The sequence below is a fragment of the Lepus europaeus genome, chromosome 5 (assembly GCF_033115175.1).
Source record: "Lepus europaeus isolate LE1 chromosome 5, mLepTim1.pri, whole genome shotgun sequence".
In the NCBI taxonomy this organism is placed as follows: Eukaryota; Metazoa; Chordata; class Mammalia; order Lagomorpha; family Leporidae; genus Lepus; species Lepus europaeus.
The window spans coordinates 78787289-78806844 of NC_084831.1; the positions used below are offsets into that span (position 1 = coordinate 78787289).

At 44.9% G+C, this 19556-nt stretch overlaps 1 protein-coding gene across 1 annotated transcript in view; it reads right to left on the reverse strand.

Annotated features, from left to right (window-relative positions):
* Positions 1-957: 957 nt before the first annotated feature.
* DDAH1 (dimethylarginine dimethylaminohydrolase 1) overlaps positions 958-19556 on the reverse strand; it is a 164631-nt gene continuing 146032 nt past the window's right edge. The window contains exons 5-6 of the mRNA XM_062191644.1: positions 6710-6853; positions 958-3957 (exon numbers count right to left, since the gene is read on the reverse strand). Coding sequence (XP_062047628.1) covers positions 3841-3957; positions 6710-6853 — 261 coding nt within the window. The 3' untranslated portion in view covers positions 958-3840. The remainder of the gene's footprint in view (positions 3958-6709; positions 6854-19556) is intronic.

The following is a 19556-nucleotide window of genomic DNA, read 5'->3' on the forward strand; positions in this document are numbered from 1 at the left end:
AAATAAATAAATCTTAAATAAAACCCCTTCTTTCAGTTTGGAGATTCCTCAGAAGCCTGAATATAATCCTACCATCCAGCCATCCCACTTCCTTGGAATTTACCCAAAGGAAATTAAATTGGCAAATAAAAGAGCTGTCTGCACCTCAATGTTTATCACAGCTCAGTTCACAATAGCTAAGACATGGACTCAACCTAAATGCCCATCAACAGCAGACTGGATAAAGAAATTATGGGATATGTACTCTATAGAATACTATACAGCAGTAAAAAAAAAATGAAATCCGGTCATTTGCAACAAAATGGAGGAATCTAGAAAACATCATGCTGAGTGAAATAAGCCAGTCCCAAAGGCACAAATATCATATGTTCTCCCTGATCGGTGACAACTAACTGAGCACCAAAAAGGAAACCTGTAGAAGTGAAATGGACACTATGAGAACAGTGACTTGATCAGCCCTTGTCCTGACTGTCGAGGGACAACTTACTACTTTATTCCTTTTAATATTTTTTTGTTCTACTTATACCATTGGTTGAACTAGCTTCAGCCTGGCCCAGTCTTAGCCATTGTCGGAGTGAACTAGTGGGTGGAAGATCTCTCCTTCTCTTTCGGTCTCTCTCCGTCACCCTGCCTTCCAAATAAAATAAATCTTAAAAAAACAACAAAAACAAACAAGCAGAAAGAAGAGACACCTTTTAGAAGCAGCACAGGTGAAATCCAGCTCTGCTGACCTGGCATGGGTCATCTGCACACTTTTCAAGTGCCTCCAGGGTGAAGTATCACTTCCAATGTCATTATAACCCAAGTTTCAATGACAGTTGATTTTCAGGTATAGTTTTGCCAATTCTGTGGCCCATAGGACAAGAGAGAAAACACCCCATGTTTTGGCGGCAAAGAAATGATAACTTCCTTTCCCATGGCAATTTTTGTTGCAAAAAAAGAGACCAATGCTGTGGATCACAGTACAACTCACACTTTATTCCATCATGATTGGTACACATGTAGGACTGGGACAGCAAGAGACTACAATCAGGGCAGAACTTCTCTGGACTAAAGGGCCATGGAAGGCATTACTGGTTTTGGCACACATAGTGGATAACCATACATTGGCTGGAACAAGATGGTCAGAAAAATAAAACGCAGAACTCTAACACCAGGTTGGAATCATGTCCGGATTCTATAGAATGTTACAGAGTAAATAATCGCAAAGATTAACATGCAACTCTGTGTAAGTCACATATTCCTCTACAGACTATTGCCCTCCTTAGAGATGAAGAGATGGCCTTAGTAATCTGTTCACAGCAGTTTAAAAGAACAATCAATACACATTAGAGAGGTCTGCCTTCTGATTTCTATAGCAATCCATCATTGATGAAGAGATAAATGCTAAATAATGTATTTTCTCTATATCACCCATTTGTTAAACTAAGTCATACCAACCAATTCTGACTCAACTTTTACTTACTTAAATATAATCTGTTGTGTCTGTATAATGTCAAAAAGCAGTTCCTGCTAGTTCATCTGTCTTATAAAACACAACGGATAAGAGGGGAACCTATGGAAGAAGTGTTTTTCCTTTTCAACGATAGCTTATGTTGATGAGAACATCAAAGAAGTACTTCTATTATGCTACAAGTACTTTATGTTTTCACATCATCATATCACACAGGGAGTCAAGCCTGGAAGGTCATGTTGTGGTGTGAGAGTAAGGTGTGGAACAGGCACCCAGATTCAAAGTGATTTTTCGAGACCAAGAGGAGAGGAAAAGACGCAAGGAAAAGGAAAAACGAAAGGCTGCTTTCTGCAGAGCAAATTGTTACCAAGAAAAATCTATTTACTTGCAATTGACTAAACATAATAGAAAACAGCTCTTAAATTTGGGATGACAGAAGGGATGCTACTGAAAATCGCATGCCAGTTAGCCCAAACTGACTGACCGATGGGTTGCTTTTCTTGTAGTTGTTTTTGAGATGTTGAGTTTGTGCGGGGAGAAGTCCTGCTTTTGCCAATGTAGGGCTAGATTCAACCCAAAAGGGCAGCCCTAATTTTCCTTTATTAATCTCAGCATGTGGCTAACATTCATCCTCTCTGGTAAGAACAAATCATTCATCCACCATGGGAAGCTTTGAAATTTGACAGTGACCGAGATATGGTTCTATCACAGGATGCATGCACATCATTAGATATTTGCATGTGCTATGGATTTTAAAGTTAAATAGCAAGGAATAAAAGGAGAAGAAATTTCTACAAATTTCTGCAGAAAGTCATCAAATAAGTAAAAAAGATAGAGCATGGTTAAGGCTGTCTTGGTTTTCTCAGGGGTTTCTCTCTTCTGGGTGCTAAGGGGATGATGAAATGAATGGGGGCCATTCTCTCTTGATCACCAACTTCAGGAATGTTTGACTACTAACACAGAGGTAAGCGGAGCCAGACCTGAAGTGACACTGCTCATCTCCCTGATTCTTAACCAAGGAGTCACAGGCAACACAGGAAAGGTGGAGACGACTAGGAAATTTGATAACATGCCTGAGTCAGCTGCCATTCTTGGAAAGTACCTGCTAGTAGGTGGATTCTTCCAGTTTTCAGATCTCGCCCTGCACTGTGGCATTGTTCTTTGTTAGAGATCGTGTTGGTTGAAAGTTGTGCAAGGTGAAGGCTAGCGAAGAAGGAAGTTTTAATTGAATTCCACAGTAACTCTCACAGGCATTTCCAAGGAGAGTCATCCATTGTCTGAGGTCATTTCCTGAATGGACCCTTTGGTGACCACGGAGCTGCCCCAGGGAGGGCCATTTTCTCTAGCTCACACTCGACCATTTTTAGATGTGATGTCTCTTGTGAAAGAAATGGCTTTTCTAGACCAGGATAATTAGGAGGGTGAGTCAAGGTGGAGGGAAAGAGAAATGAGCTGAAGGAAAAGGATAAGCCTTTCCTCTAAGGGCCTTTACAGCCAGTAATGAAGCAAAAATTCATGGAATGTGACTTAGAGACTTTCTAAGATGTTTTACCAACAGGTGTTTCTACACTTCTTGATCTACGATCTCTTGGCAACCACCTGGTGCTGAATTCACCTTCCTAGGTGTGGTGCCCTACTTCTGGAATTTAGGTCGCGGGGCAAACCCTGTCATGATGTGCCTCTCTGTGGCTGATACTCCCCCCACACAGCAGCTCTGGTCTGGGTCACAGGAGGAGCCTGTTTGCCCACGGGGAGGGAGGGAGGGTTGGCGGCTGCAGCAGACGTAGCTGTGAGGCAGGGGATATTGATGGCAGACAGGGTGCACCTGCAAGGCAGGTATCCAGGCTGCAAGACCCTGGATTGTATTCAAGATCAAGGTGGCTGTGATACAAATGCTAAAGGCAAAAGAAAGAGGAAAAAAAAGTGTCCAGAGTTCAGAAGAAAAAAAAAGGAAGCCAGGGAGAATCCATGGAGCAGGAAATTTCACAGGAACTGAACATGATTCATGATATAGAGAAAAAAACCCAGCTTATCTGACTGATCAAGATATTCTTCAGAATACATTGGCAACGAAATGTTTTTCACACACATAATACAAACACTAAAATGAGTGTTTCCTGTTAAAATCACATTCCAATGATTCATTAGCTCTATGTTTTCTAGGTTGCTTAATTCTTTTAGCAAATCCACAGCTTAGATACCACCGTGAGGGAGAGGGAGGGTGAGGACGAAGGACGTGGAGAAATTAAACTTAGAATTCAATCTTTGTAAACAGAAGTTAGTAGCACAGTGGCACAGTAGATTGTCAAGGAAAACAACGGGAGTGGGGGCAGAGTCACGGGCCTTGCTAGTGCGGGCTCGCCAGCGACAAGGGCGGGCCTCTGTGTTCAGGAGTCCGCCTTCTTGTTAATTAACACCGAGCAGCAGGTGAGTAGCCCGTCCACCTTTTCCAGTTCAGAATTGCTCACGGGGATCAGCAGATGGTCCTTCAGTTTCTCATACACCTACAGAGGCAATCAAGGGAAAGGAAGAGAGGAAGGGTTACGTTTCTGCTCCTCTGCCACCCCCAGGATGGACAGACCTCATTCGGTTTGCAGGTCTAGGCTTCCCACTCATTTAACCCCAATAGATACACACAGTGTAGACTCCATGCATGCCTGCAGCCGTCCTCAGGGAGCTGGCAACAACCAGTCACCTGCTAGCCCAGTGCTTTCACCTCCGAGCCAGAGATGTGTCAGAAACGTGGGTGTTGGTAGACACGCCTGGCCTCTGCTACTGTCAGGGCTAGCTGGAGTGACTCGCGTCCGTCGGTGGCCACGTGCTCCTGCCGCTTATGACTGGCTCCCCACTTTAAAACCCTCTTGACTATACTTTAATGTTTATTTCCTTACTAACATCACTGGAAAAATTTTGACAAAATGTAATTTAGTGGAATATTTCGGGTCAAGCTGCTTTTAAATTACAGGTGTGAATTTTATAACGTCTTTTGACAGTAAAAGAAAGCATGTGTCAGAACTTCAAATTGCGGTCTGTAGATTTTTCTCTGATGATCAAACAAAACTCTTTTGAAACTAGAGAATCACTTGAAAACACGATGCCTTAACACAACCTGCCATGTTTTTTCAGAAAATCGTGCATTCCTTAAATCAGTGCAGGGGTGAGGAGTGTGGGAGTGACAGAGTCGGTTCCAAACTGGGTTCTGTCAACGTTCTCCTTCAACTGTGACTTCAGTGCAGGCACAGCCCCTCTGAACCTCAGTTCACTTTTCTCTAAGACTGGAACAATAACAAAGCCCTCACAGGGTAGCCCCACGGGCTTAGTAAGACCGTGTGTGTAATGTGCTTGGCACAGCACCTTGGTCAGGCACGCCTTCAGTGAGCAGCGAGTTAGCAATGTTCTTGTCATCACTGGTAGGCCCCAGGTTGAAATGGGAAGTGGTTGAGGATGTCAGATGCCCAGTGCATCTAGAGAGGCACGAACGACCCAGGCCAGCATTTCTCAAAGGGAGTCCTGGGAGCCAGCTGCTTGTTGATGTTGTAGACTCTAGGGTGGAGGTCCAGGAACCACCATTTTTTTTCCCCAAAAGATTTATTTAGTTATTCAGAAGCCAGAACAACAGAGAGGGAGGGATACAAACACACAGAGAATTTCCCATCTGTTGGTTCACTCCCCAAAAGGCTACTATAGCCAGAGCTGGGACAGGTGGAAGCCAGGAGCCTGGAACTCCATCTGGGGCTCCCATGAGGGTGGAAGGGAACCAAGCACTTGTGCCATTTTTTACTGCTTTCCCAGGTGCATTAGCAGGGAGCTGGATCAAAAGCAGAGTAGCCACAAGACTTGAACAAGCACTCTAATGTGGGATGCCAGCCTTGCAAATGGTGGCTTAACCCACTGGGCCATAAGACTGGTCCCAGGAACCAACATTTTAAACAACCTTGATGCACATTCAAGTATGAGGTCTGTTATTTACCTAAGAACTGGTTGAGCCCCCATCTGGGTTAGGAGTAATAAATTTTCCTCAGGTTCAGGCTTTCAGCTATAGAAATAGGGATAAATAATCCACATACCTGCTTTATCTTTTATTTTTATCTGCTAAGAGGGAGACTGTGATTGGAGGGTAAATCTAGTAATTACATAGCATTGCATGTTGAGGGGCTGTGGGTTAAGCTACCATTTGCAATGCAGGCATCCTATATCGGAGCACCACTTTGGGTCCAGCTGTTCCGCTTCCAATCCAGCTCCCTGCTAATGCACCCAGGAAAGCACCAGATGATGGCCCAAGTACTTGGGTTCCTGCACCCACTTGGGAGATCTGAATGGACCCTGGCTTTGGGCTGTGGTCATTCAGGGAGTCCATCAGTGAGTGGAGGATTTCTCTTGCTATCTGTCTCTTTCTCTGTCACTCTGCTTTCAAACAAACAAATGAATCTTTGAAAAAAAAATACGATTGCATATGGAAAAGATGGAATTATATATTTTCTAATAGTTTCAAAGTGCAAGATGTAAAAGGAAAGACAGCACTGGTTAAGACGGCTCTTCGGTAATGCTCGATCCCCACATCTGTTCCTCCGGGGAACAGGGCTGGAAGTGCAGGAAGACAGGGCCACTTGAAGAGCACGCGGACAAGCACTGCTCTCTCTGTCTGGCAGGGTAGCACTGAAACTGCTCACGTGTGCACATGAGACTGGCGAAGGGCCCTGATGACCAGGCAGGAATCCCAGATCCAGAGACACCGCCCTTGTCGGGACACAAGGGCAGACCCCTGCAGGGCTGACTCCAAGTGTACCCTATTCTTCTGCTCTGTCTTTTCCACAAAAAGCTTTTTGCTGCCTAACAAGTGCAGCCCTCTCTTTCTGCAGCCCTGACTTCTGGGTATCACTCTTACTCCTCTGCTGAAACAAACAAGTGACTCTGCTGAGGGGCAGCAGAAAACAATCACGCAGTTGACCCTCCAATGGTAGGTCTTCACGCCGAATGAGTATCTGAGTGTGGAAGGTATACAAAGTTCGAGCTGGAGCACAGATCCTGGGCGGATCCAGGCCTTACGTGAAAAGCTCTGAGAGGCTCAGTTCCTGTGCATGCTCTGGTGACCAACAGCAGGAATGAGCAAAGCCCTAACACAGGATCTGCTCTGCTGTCTTCATGGCTTGACATGTCTAAGGAGAAAGGAAGCCCCTCCTTGTCACTGCACCAAGAAAGCATCCCCAGGGAGGCCCACCCCACTGCAGCAGCCAGGAGGGATTTTTTTTTTTTTACCTTTGCACTTTCTGGATACTCCTCCGGGGTTCGGTGCAGCAGAACGTGCCCTTTGCTGGGGCTATTTATATATATACAGTTGGCAGCCACGTCATCAGGCACGGTGAGTTTGTCGTAGCGGTGGTCACTCATCTGCTGCATGATCTAGAATGAGGAGCAAAGCAGGCCTAAGCACAGTGACCGGCAGCCTCCAAAGGCAGGCAGGATGATAGGCCAGGCTTGCACCCAAGGCCTCGGACTGTTTCTCTGGCCATGTTCTCACTCCTTACCTCCACCCTGTTATCTGAAGAGGGAAGCCTGCAGAAGCTATGATTCTTTGGAAGAACTGAAAATATTCTTGTTCTTTTAAAGGATGTGTCTCTGATTTTTTTTAAGGGTTTAAGACCATGACATATTTTCCTACCTTTTTCTCATAAGATTGATCAGTAAGACATAAAATGGCCACAGATACAAAATACCTAGCAGGGCAACCCTAGTCTGTAGGAAAGACCCAGCAGTAATCAGAGTGATTAATACTCTGCTTTAGCAATAACCACACACACACACACACACACACAACTACACAAAGACATGAACAATGTGCTCTTCTGTGTGCATTTCAGTTGAATTCATCTAACTGTTGGCAGGTGATGCTCTTCCCACAATAAGCATAAAAATCACCTGGAGAGAATGACAAACCCATATTCCTGGGTAACACCCTCACAGGTTCTGGGTTGGCATATTTGGGTGGGACACAGAAATTTGCGTTTTGAAAAGCCTCCAGGGAATTCTGAGGCATGGGGTCCCTGAGTCACACTTGGAGAAAAACTGACAGATCAGTTCTTCAAATGATACATTTATTAGTACTTAGCATAGAGTGAGAACACAAAAATGAACTCTGCAGAAAATCTAAAATATTGATACCTCATCCTTACCACCTAACACAAGTGAAACCTTCAAAATCCAACACCCTCAAATAACAAAAGTATCCAAATACCAAAAACAGGTATTATTTTAAGCTTAGTCATGTGGATTTCTTATATTCTTTAAAAATACTTTAAATATTTATTTTTATTTACCTGAGAGAGAGAGAGAGACAGACAGACAGACAGATCTTCTATGTACTGGTTCAATCCCCAAATGCCCTCAACAGCTGAGGCTGGGCCAGGCTGAAGCCAGAGCCATGATGCCAGGAACTCAGTTCAGGTTTCCCACGTACTTGGTCTGTCATCTGTTGCCTCCCAATGTGCACATTAGCAGGAAACTGGAATCAGAGGTAGAACCAGAACTCAAACCCAAACTCAAATTCCAACACGGAATTCAAGTGTCCCAAGCAGTCTCAACTGCTGGGCTAAAGACCTGCTCTTTCCATTCTTTGTCAGATCCATACATTTTCAGGACTCTGCAGAAATGCCATGAAAATATAACATGATCTTCTCCACAATGTGGTTCTAGTCTACCTTTGCAGCCAAGTCCCCTTTTACTCTATGGTATTTGTGTAGAAATGTGTGTTAGATAATTAGGCAGGCAAGCCTGCTCAGTCATGGCATCAGACCGCATGACTGATGGTTTATGGAAATGCAGAAGAGAGATGGCATAAAATGCATTCCTAAGGCAGCGTGAAAAGTGGCACACGGTAAGCCTTCCTGACTCCCCAGTCAGGTCAACCAGTCACAACTTCCGGTGTGGACTGTATCGAAGGGGGAGATAGCTCATGGATCATCTGACAAGGGATGGAATGCCCTTCACATAGAAGGAAACAATAGGTAGGAACAAAGATGAGCTGGAGCGCTTATGAAAGGATGAGATGCATAAACAGGTCACAGCCCCTGTTTTCCAAGATTACAGTCCCCTGGAGAAGACTGACACTCTAACAGATAATTATATGACACTATCTATTACATTAAGGACTGGCAGGACACCGTGCTAACCGTTTTACATTTCTTAATTTCAGAATTTCCATTTTACAGATGAAGAAATGGGACTGAGAGAGGTCACATCATTTGCTCACAGTCACAAGAGTACGTTCAAATCCAAATCTGTACAACTTGACATTTCTCTGAATCATCTCTGTTCTCTTTCTGACCCTCCACAGCTGCAGCAGGTATCTCCCTCCTGCCAATGACTATTCACAGCTACTTTGCCCCATACATTATTTATTGTCTTGTAGTGCCATTGATTATCTTTTCACATATAGTCCTATTACGCCATTGTGCAGTCTGGTGTAGCTAAAGGACTTGAGAGGACATCTCTCCTTCATTTTTAGTTTAAATGATCTCTTGGGAGGCCTTGCTCGTGGACCGGCTCAGCTAGGGTTGGATCCTTCTTTAGAGCCCTGATCCAGGAGCCTCAGTTGTATTCCAACCTGTGGCACCTGAGCAGTTAAAGCTGCTTCTGAAGATGAACTTTTCTCAGCAAATTAACAACACATTCCACTTAGCCCTCCTTCTAAAATGGATGTACCCAGAAATAACATAAAAAATTTAACAGAAAAATAAATCCATACTCCGGGAGCTCTCTTCTACCATGAACTGCTACTTAATTACTTTTCACGCAGACTTTCTTTCTGGCAATTTCCAGAATACAATAATAGTAGCTTCCATTTATTATTGTGTGGGAAGAAGCACAGTAGGATAATGAGCTCTGGAGTCAAACCTGGGTTTCAGTCTGAGCACAACCTTTACTAGCTATGTAGATTTAAGCTAGCTAGTTTTCTTGCTTGCTTGCTTTGACTTCTTGGTTTCATCACCTATAAAACTGGGATAATAGTTTTTCATATACATATGGTGTAACTTAAATGAAGATAATGTATATAGTAAGGTAAGTAATAATCCCCCCCCCTTTTTTTTGACAGGTAGAGTGGATAGTGAGAGAGAGAGAGAGACAGAGAGAAAGGTCTTCCTTTTTTGCCATTGGTTCACCCTCCAATGGCCGCTGCGGCCAGCGCATCTCGCTGATCTGAAGCCAGCAGGCAGGTGCTTCTCCTGGTCTCCCATGCGGGTGCAGGGCCCAAGGACCTGGGCCATCCTCCACTGCCTTCCCGGGCCATAATAATCCCTTTTTAGCTACTAATATTTTATGATAGCATGATCAGTCTGCAATGCCATCTACTACTCTGTCAAACTTTGATCTTCAGCCTCATTCTACAGATAGCCTGTTTTGGAAGTCAACTTTACTCTTTTTTTTTTTTTTTAAAGATTTATTTATTTATTTGAAAGTCAGAGTTACAGAGAGAGAGAGAGGTCTTCTATCTACTGGTTTGCTCCCCAATTAACCACAGTGGCTGGAGCTGCACCCATCTGAAGCTAGGAACCAGGAGCTTCTTTCAGGTCTCCCATGCGGGTGCGGGAGTCCAAGGACTTGGGCCCATCTTCTAGTGCTTTCCCAGGCCATAGCAGAGAGCTAGATCGGAAGTGGAGCAGCCCAGACTTGAACTGGCGCCCATATGGTATGCTGGCATTGCAGGCAGAGGCTTTACTGCTATGCCACAATGCCGGCCCCCAATCTTTATTCATAAATCCATGGAAGACTATACCCACTATATTTCCTTAGTAGTTTCTTTAGCCTCCTTTCCAAGACCTCATTTTTTAGCAAGTAAGTCTTGCAGGCTTAACATCCCTCTGCCTAGATCCCTAGATTTTTCAAAATATGGATCAATCTTAATATGAGAATTTGAGTGAAGTTTCTGTCTCTTTAACCAGACCACTAGCTCCTTAAATTCATGTTTTGGCCCAATGGAGTAGACAGAAAGAAGGATCTGGGTCTGAAGCCTTGCTTAGCCACACACTAATTGTGTGACTTTGGGAAAACAATTTAAGCTCTCTGAGCCTCAATTTCACCAGCCACAAAATGGAATGACAATGTTGTATCTAATCCCAATAGGGTAACTCTCAAGATTATTTAAAAAAGGAAGATAATATATGTAAAGTCCTTTGCACTAGTCCCTAGCTCATATTAAATGTGTAAAAAGTATGAGTTCCCTGCCCTCTTTGTTTCTTGCAAGTCTCTTGGCATATAGCAGGTGATCAAAATATGCTTATAATTAATTGGGTACTTTCTTCATTCCTTTCACCTTTTTTTTTTTAGGCAGAGTGGATAGTAAGAGAGAGAGACAGAGAGAAAGGTCTTCCTTTTTGCCGTTGGTTCACCCTCCAATGGCCGCTGCGGCCGGCGCATCTCGCTGATCCGAAGCCAGGAGGCAGGTGCTTCTCCTGGTCTCCCTTGCAGGTGCAGAGCCCAAGCACTTGGGCCATCCTCCACTGCACTCCCTGGCCATAGCAGAGAGCTGGCCTGGAAGAGGGGCAACCAGGATAGAATCCAGCGCCCCAACCGGGACTAGAACCTGGTGTGCCGGCGCCACAAGGTGGAGGATTAGCCTGTTAAGCCACGGCGCCGGCCTTCCTTTCACCTTTTCAAAGGATATGGAGAACCTCAGGAGTGTACTGTGATGAACTACGAGCAATCGCATATGTAAATAATCGCATTCCCTAAGGAAAACAAGATATGGGGGCGGACACTGTGGCTCAGAGGGTCAAGCCGACACTTGTGATGCTGTCATCCCATAATGGAGCTACAGTTCAAGTCCAGGCTGCTCTAATTCTGATCCAGCATTCTTGCTAATGTGCCTGGGAAGGCAGTGGGTGGTGGGAGACCTGGACAGAGTTCCTGGCTTCAGCCTGGCCCAGACCTGGCTATTGAGGCCATTTAGGGAGTGACTCAGTAGATGGAAACTTGTTCTCTCTCTCTCTGCTACTCTCCCCACTCCCTGCCCCAGCAGTGCTTTGCCTTTCAAATAAATAAATAAATAAACAAGCAAACAAATCTTTTTCTTTCTTTTTTTTTTTTTTGACAGGCAGAGTGGATAGTGAGAGAGAGAGAGAGACAGAGAGAAAGGTCTTCCTTTGCCGTTGGTTCACCCTCCAATGGCCGCCGCGGTAGCGCGCTGCGGCCGGCGCACCGCACTGTTCCGATGGCAGGAGCCAGGTGCTTCTCCTGGTCTCCCATGGGGTGCAGGACCCAAGCACTTGGGCCATCCTCCACTGCACTCCCTGGCCACAGCAGAGAGCTGGCCTGGAAGAGGGGCAACCGGGACAGGACCGGTGCCCCGACCGGGACTAGAACCCCGTGTGCCGGCGCCGCAAGGCGGAGGATTAGCCTGTTGAGCCACGGCGCCGGCCAAATCTTTTTCTTTTAAAAGCTATGATCCATGTCCAGAAACAGGAATATAATTTATTACTTAATGTGAAACTTGGTTAAAATCAGAGTCTAGGATTCGTTTTTGTCTTAAAGCAACACAAATGGGCACTCAATAGGAGTGGTGGACCTTAGGTGAACTTAAGAGTATGTAGCACCTAAAGGCATTAAAACAAAAAGAGAAAAACACCTGTGTACAGCAAACCAAACACCTAAGTTTGTGACTCCTGATTAAACAGCCCCCAGACTGAGTGCTTAAATTGACTTCTTCATGTGTAGAACTGGGGCTGTTTCCATATGCAAGATAGCAGTTAGGATTTGTGAAACTTTGCAGCCATTGCTTTTGGTCAGTCTGGCCAACGAGTTTCCTTCCGGTGCAGGAATGGGAGATTGCACTGTGTCTGAATCTGTTTCCCGTGTGCGGCAGAAGGCAGACCACGATGGTCTGACTGCTCATGTTGGTGGGCAGAACTGAACTGTCTTCCTTTCAGGTGGGCCTGGTTTACTGGGGGAGTTCCGGATTTCTTCCAGAACCCTGTGGAGAGCATTTCCTAGGCCAGAGGTTTACTAAATAGGACACCAGTGATCCAAGGACCTAGCAGAGGTTCTGAACACATAGCATGCACAGCCACTACTACCCGGTCAAGTACAGACACAAGTAAAACAGACTCCAGAAAACCTGGTGTTCCCGTTGATTTAGCTTTCTAAGCTATTGGGAGAACTCTGAGGAGCATAATTTGGCACAACACATTCAAGCTCTGTGCTCCCAGCACTCTATAAGCACCAGCTGGCTTTCCGGATGATTCAACGCACTCTTTATCCATGAAGAAGTCACGCACGTCTGTCAGTACCGACTGAGTTGAAAGAGGAAGCGGCATGGCAGGCGCACGCCTCGGAGGCCTGGGTATCCCTCCACTGGCTCTGGAAGTAGTCTGGGCAAACCCTCCACCTGCCAGGATGACTCATGCACGCCCCGTGACTACAAAGCAGAAACACGGAATGTCGTGCATTCCACAGGAAGTGTTATCAAGGACGTTATCAGTGTTGACTTCTTGTTTATCAGAGAAGAAATAAACGAAACTCTCCAAGGATGTGCCTACTTCAGGAACTGCCAGGTTTCACTGGAATAGTGTGGACTTGTGGGAGACCAGATGTCCTTCCCCTCTGTGCCTGACTTGGGCTTCAGCTTGCTGCAGGTTCTGTCCCCACCCCCAGCCTCACCTCCAAGACTGAACAACCCTCTCTCTCGACCCCAGTTCCTCATTGATTTGTTGTTAATGACATTTGAGATCCTAACTGCAAATGCCCCCCAGCCCCCTCCCCCTGTCTCTCCCTTTCTCTGTAACTTACAGCTTCTGGGAGTGGTATTCCTAGAATTATTGACACAAGGGCCAGTACCCAACCTAGAATTGTTTGAGGATACGTTCATTCTTTTTTTTTCATTACAGAGAGAGGAAAAGAATTACATTATCTGTAGTGGGGGAGTAATTTACTGCTGAGAATAAATGAAGTAATCCACTGATAAATTCTGCTGAGAGTTACTCTTAAAATAAATGCCTCAATAAAACCACCAAAGCCACCTTAGGAAACAGTTTTCAATTAATTTATCAAGGCCCCGTGGTTATCCATTTTAAGGCAGATTTTTAAAATGTGCCAAAAGAAAGGACTTTTAATAAGGAACAGGACCCATTAGAGCAGTGAGTGGTTCTGCTTAACTGTGGAAAGAAATAGGTAGTGTCTAACTACAGATAATAAACAAGAGATACTCTCCCCCGGCCCCGAAAAAGCTAGAGGTACTTTCTAAACTCAATAAGTGTCTTTTTTTTTTTTTTTTTTTTAATGAGCAACAGGTTTCTTTATTCCCGTCAAAGTGAACATTTTCCTTTTTCACTTGTTGGGATCATCTGAATGGGACAGCTTGCCACTGAGTTATAGCTGGGTTCAGAAGACACGTGTACATGTACGATGCGGGGAACCTGCCATTCAGAGGGGGTTATGATGGGAGAGATTCAGGGTGGGGGCACTCTCTCTACCATCTTGCCCCTGTGAGCTCTGAAGAGGCACAGTAAGGATCTGTGCACACAGCCTGCCTGGCAGGGTGTTCCCCCAAAGAGCCAGCCTCCAAAGGCCTGAGCCGTGGCAAGACTGGGAAAGGAGCAAAGCTTTGTTTCCTCTTGGTGGATGCAACAAGTCTTTGTTAAAAGATGAGCATCCTTCCAAATATCCCAGGAATGCAGCTGTTGGGCCATTCAGTGCTATGTTTCCACATTTTTTCCCTAGAAAAGTCTGGAGGAGGTGGTACTGTTTCAGAGCTCCATGTAAAGTGTTCTTTCAGCCCTGGGGGCTGTACTTCCTGCTTCTCACTGTGCCTGAGCCAGAACGGAAAGGAGAGTGTAGCTAACCCCTCTACGCGTCACTGCAAATTCCTCTCCTTCCCAGCAGATTACTCCATATCCTGAGGGGCCCCAGGCTTAACTGAATAACGCTGGACTTGGTGGAAGACGTGAGAAGTCAAGTTGCTGTGCCACGTGCTTTTCCCAGTTGGTGCAAAATAACTGCAGAAGTTATTACTGGCATTGGATACAACTGGAGTTGGGTTCAACTGAACAATTCTTTATGGAGTGCCCTCCTTGGGCTAGGGGCTATGGCAGCGCAAGGTAGGAATGAAGTACAAAGATACCCTAGTCACAGGTTCTGCCTTCAGGAGAAGAAAATTCATAATTTAAAGCAGGACAAGCATGGGAAGGATCTGCAGGCTGGGAGAAGAAAGTCAACCTCACATTTATCATAGGCATCTCCTTAACGAAGAAGGCACTCAGTTGTGGAGAGGCAATGGCAGAGAACCGTCTTGGCTACGTTGTCGTGTCGCCGTGGTCTGTTCACAGCTGCTGGCTTGGAGGAACTGGCCTTGCTCCCTAGAGAGGAGCTGTCACAAAATAGAGTGGGAACTATCTGGCTGTCCGCCCAAGATAATTTGCACGGTTAGTTGTATTCACAAACAGGCATTTCCGGTAGTTCCCAATATTTCTGGGAATTTTCTCATCCAAAGGACTGGAAGGCAGCTCCATTCTCCTGTTTCTTACTCATACTTTGTATTACAGCAAGTATGTGAAAAAAAAAAAATCCTAGGCTATGTTGTTTCACACAACACTTTAGGACTTATTGGCCAAATACAGATATTTAGATATTTAGAGATGTTTAGGAAATGTTCAAAACACACTTTTGGCTTGCTCATAATTGATCCTCCTATGATATACTCATGTATACCCACCTCAACATATCAAAACTGCAACAACATTAAAGGCAATTGATGATAGAGTATGCGGAGACACACAATTCTGAGTTTGATGCTCAAACACATTTCCTAATTTCTACTGGATATTGAAAACCGTTGGTTTGCTTATTCATCTGTCTGTCAAGGGTTTATTGAGGGCCTCACACTGTATAAGGCATCAAGCCCTGGCAATCCTCTTAAGCCATATAACTATGGGTAACATTCTAGAACTGAGGTCATACTTTCGTGTTTCATAGTCTTCCCACAGATCATCTTGAAAGACATGGTCTTTTTTAACATTCTCTTTGAATTGGGCTGTGCAGATCCTAAGAATGAGGTTGCATGGCTCTTTTTAGTTGGTCTAGGCAAACTTTCATTGCCAAATATTCCCTTCAAAGTCAACTGCCATTTTCTCCACAAAGTGTCTCCCATATTTGGAGCTGCTGCTTTTGCTCAGATCACGTGAACTTCGTGACTACGTCGGGGAAAGACGTCTATTGTTTGACAATAAGCACAGGTCACACAAGCCATTTCTGGGGAGACCCTCTGAAACAGTGACCTCTGGGGGAGACTGGTAAAGGCTCCCACACTCCGAGGAGGAAAACTCTGAGCTCTGTGGAGGGCTGAGGTGCAGGGCATGGGCAGTAGGAATAAACAGTTGGGAATGTCTCTGAGTGAGTCACAGCTCTGACGAGGTTTTGATATCTATGGTGGAGAGGAAAGAAATTCAGACCACAGCACCCTTCCTAAAATGCAAAATCTGAGCTCTTACCCATTTTGCTTATCCCTGCCTAGGTAAACTTTAATCTTCCTGCTTTCACTCTTGTGTCTTGTATGTGAGTACAGTAGACAGATGGCTACTTTGCCATTAAGGCCACGCCCTGGCTGAGCTTCCCCAGATGCCTGACCACAATACCCTTCCCCACCCTACATCCTACCATTAAGTAAGAATTCTCAGGTATTGGGGGCTTGCTGATCTGTGAGATCCCCTTGGGCCTTTGGACAACAAGAAATGGTGGGACATGTATTGAGTCATTCACTATCTACTGATGCATTCATCGATCCTTCCCTCATTTCTTGCAGCAACCCTGTGTAGTGGGTTATATAACCTCCATTTTTACAGAGGAGAAAGCCCATCATTCAGAGAAATTCAGTAATTTGAGTTACACACAAACATGGCAAACTGAGGACTGAAGCCCAGGTGTGTCAATCTCCACATGTCCATGTTTTTCCCATCCGCCCTGTCACCTTGAGAGACCACACTCAGGGATCACTCACTGGCAGCCCACAGGCCAATTTTTCCTATAGACAGAATCTAACATTCACATATTTTTAAAAGTTTGCATTTGAATACATTTTGGACAGAGTATCTGGCCCATGAAGTCATCTGAGTTTGCTACCAGACTACAGGATTTGGTGTCCTCAGAGCTGGCTACTCTGTTCTTTGAGAAGAGAAAAGCCTTGGGTGGAAAAGGAGAGTGACTGAGGCTGCCTTCTGGCCTCTAGAGCAAAGGGCAGGCTCCGCAGGGGACAGACAAGAAATGGCCCAACATGCACGCTTGGCTTCGATGCCCAGGACCTGCCTGTTCACCCCAGCCCCATCCCTAGTAGATTAACATGTATTCTCTGTAGGAGCCAATGAGTGTTTGCTTCTCTCATCAGTAGGGCATGCATCAAACCATGTGTTTTCTTATTCTTCTTCTTATTTTTTTTTACAATAATTGTGAATGCTTTGCTCTGAGTCCTTTAAAGTCTGCTTGACCATTTGTGGGAGGCTTAAGGAGGGTCTGTGCCCATGACTAAGCGTTCTTTTTCCCTGGGGTACAGGGTAAAGAAAACCGTCACTGGGGATTCCCAACAATACTACCACTGTCTCCAACTTTACTGCCTCGGAGACTGTAAAAAACAGTCTTCAGCACTTGTACAGTGCTCTGAGCTCTTCCCTTCTAGGCAGCAATGCGCTGACACACGCAGGGGAAAGTGCATGCATGATGTGCTCACATGAGCCTATGAAAAATTTTCTGATAGAAAGGATGGGTAGCACACAATTTACAAATAATGAAACAATACTCTTTACTGGAAATCACATTTTTTCAGTTGGTTCTCACAGAATGCTTTTGTTGATTTTTGCAGAACTTGTGTATCTTAGGCTAACTTAAAGAGACAATGAACAAATCAGTGTAGTTTTAACATGGCTGTTGGCTGACAGCTTTCACACTAATGGGAAAACCAAGTGAGACAGTGGTGGGTGCTGTGGTGCAGAAGGCTGAGTCGCCACGTGGAGTCCTGGCCACTCTCTGCTTCCAATATAGCTTCCTGCTATTTGCACCTAGGAAAAGAGCAGTTGATGGCACAGGTGGTTGGGTCCATGCCACCCATGTGGGGGACTTGGTTGGAGTTCCTGGATTTGGCCTTGCTAAGGCCTAAGTATTGTGGGCCTTTGGAAGGTGAACCAAAGAACTCTCTCCCTTTATCTCTCCTCTTTCTTCATTCTACCTTTCAAACAACTAAACAATATACGTCTTTTTTTTTTTTTTTTTTTTTCCCCCAAGATTTAAGAAGGCAGGAGCCAGGAGCTTCTTCCAGGTCTCTCACATGAGTGTTGGGGTCCAAGCACTTATGCCACCTTATGATGTTTCCCCAGATGCATTAGCAGTAAGCTAGATTGGAAATGGAATGACCAGGATTCGAACTGGCACCCATATGGGATGCCAGCACCGCAGGTGGTGGCCTTACCTGCTATGTAACAGCTCCAGCCCCATAAATCTTAAAGACAATGAACATTAAAAAAAAAAAAAAGGAAAGTGAAACAGTGAAGACATATGAACCTGAAATTTTTCTTGTTTGATAATGATGTGGGAGTGACTTCTTTGCTGAATAGTATGACAGATTTGAATACTGGAAGAAGAATATTTCTTAATTTTCCCTCAATACAATGGCTACATGTATGATACATTTTTAAGTTTAATGTTTATCATTAAAATTTTTACACCACTTTTGTCTAGACAATGAATAAAATGATAAATCATATTCTGGTATGTACGATTTGCTAATTCTTGTGGTGTATTGTGGTGTATTATTTGATAGGTAGAGTTATAGACAGTGAGAGAGACAGAGAGAAAGGTCTTCCTTCCGTTGGTTCACTCCCCAAATGGCCACTACAGCCGGCACTGCGCAGATCCGAAACCAGGAGCCAGGTGCTTCCTCCTGGTCTCCCATGGGGGTGCAGGGGCCCAAGCACTTGGGCCATCCTCCACTGCCCTCCCAGGCAACAGGAGAGAGCTGGACTGGAAGAGGAGCAACCGGGACTAGAACTGGTGCCCATATGGGATGCCGGCACCACAGGTGGAGGATTAACCAAGTGAGCCATGGCGCCGGCCCCTAAATTTTTATTTTTTTACTTGAGAGGCAGGCACACACACAGAACTCCTCTAACGTCCTGGTTCCTGGATTACAACACAAGTGGCCCATGCTAGAAAGTGACCCCAAGTCACCCTCCACCTCCTTGTCAATGCCATAGATAACTCCAGCTTTAAAATCTGGATAATGGGGCAGGCATTGTGACGCCAGCATTCCATATGAGTGCAGGTTCAAATCCTGGCTGGTCCACTTCTGACCCAATTCCCTGCTAATGCGCCTGGGAAAGCAGTGGAAGATGGTTCAAGTGTTAAAAAAAATTGGATCATTCAATTTTTGCTTCTTCCTGGGCAGACAGTATTTGGGGAATATGAAATACTCTGATGGTAGATAATATCATAAATACTTGGAAGGCAGGATGGCAAACTGGACTTGCTAAATAGGACTCAAATTCACTGAATCTCTTAAACATACAAGAAAAAATGACTTAGTGGCTGAATGGAAACTTAACATTCCAACTGTTCTATGGGTAAAAACTGAAATGAGAATTCATGGTCTACATTCTTAAACTCAGCTCCAATTTGAATTTTTGCTTTTGTTTTCTTGTTTTTCTCTTTTATGACACTTATTTACTTATTTGAAAGTCAGAATTACACAGAGAGAGAAGGAGAGGCAGAGAGAGAGGTCTTCCATCCGCTGGTTCACTCCCCAATTGGCCGTAACAGCCAGAGCTGCATTGATCTGAAGCCAGGAGCCAAGAGCTTCTTCTGGGTCTCCTGGGTGGGTGCAGGGGCCCAAAGACTTTGGCCATCTTCCACTGCTTTCCTAGGTCATAGTAGAGAGCTGGATCGGAAGTGAACTTGAACCAATGCCCATATGGGATGCCAGCACTGCAAGCAGTGGCTTTACCCATTAGGCCACAGCACCGGCCCTGGCATCTCTCTCTCTCTCTTTTTTTTTTTTAAAGATTGATTGATTGATTTGAAAGCCAGAGTTATAGAAAGAGGGAGAGGCAGAGAGAGAAACAGATTTTCCATTTGCTGG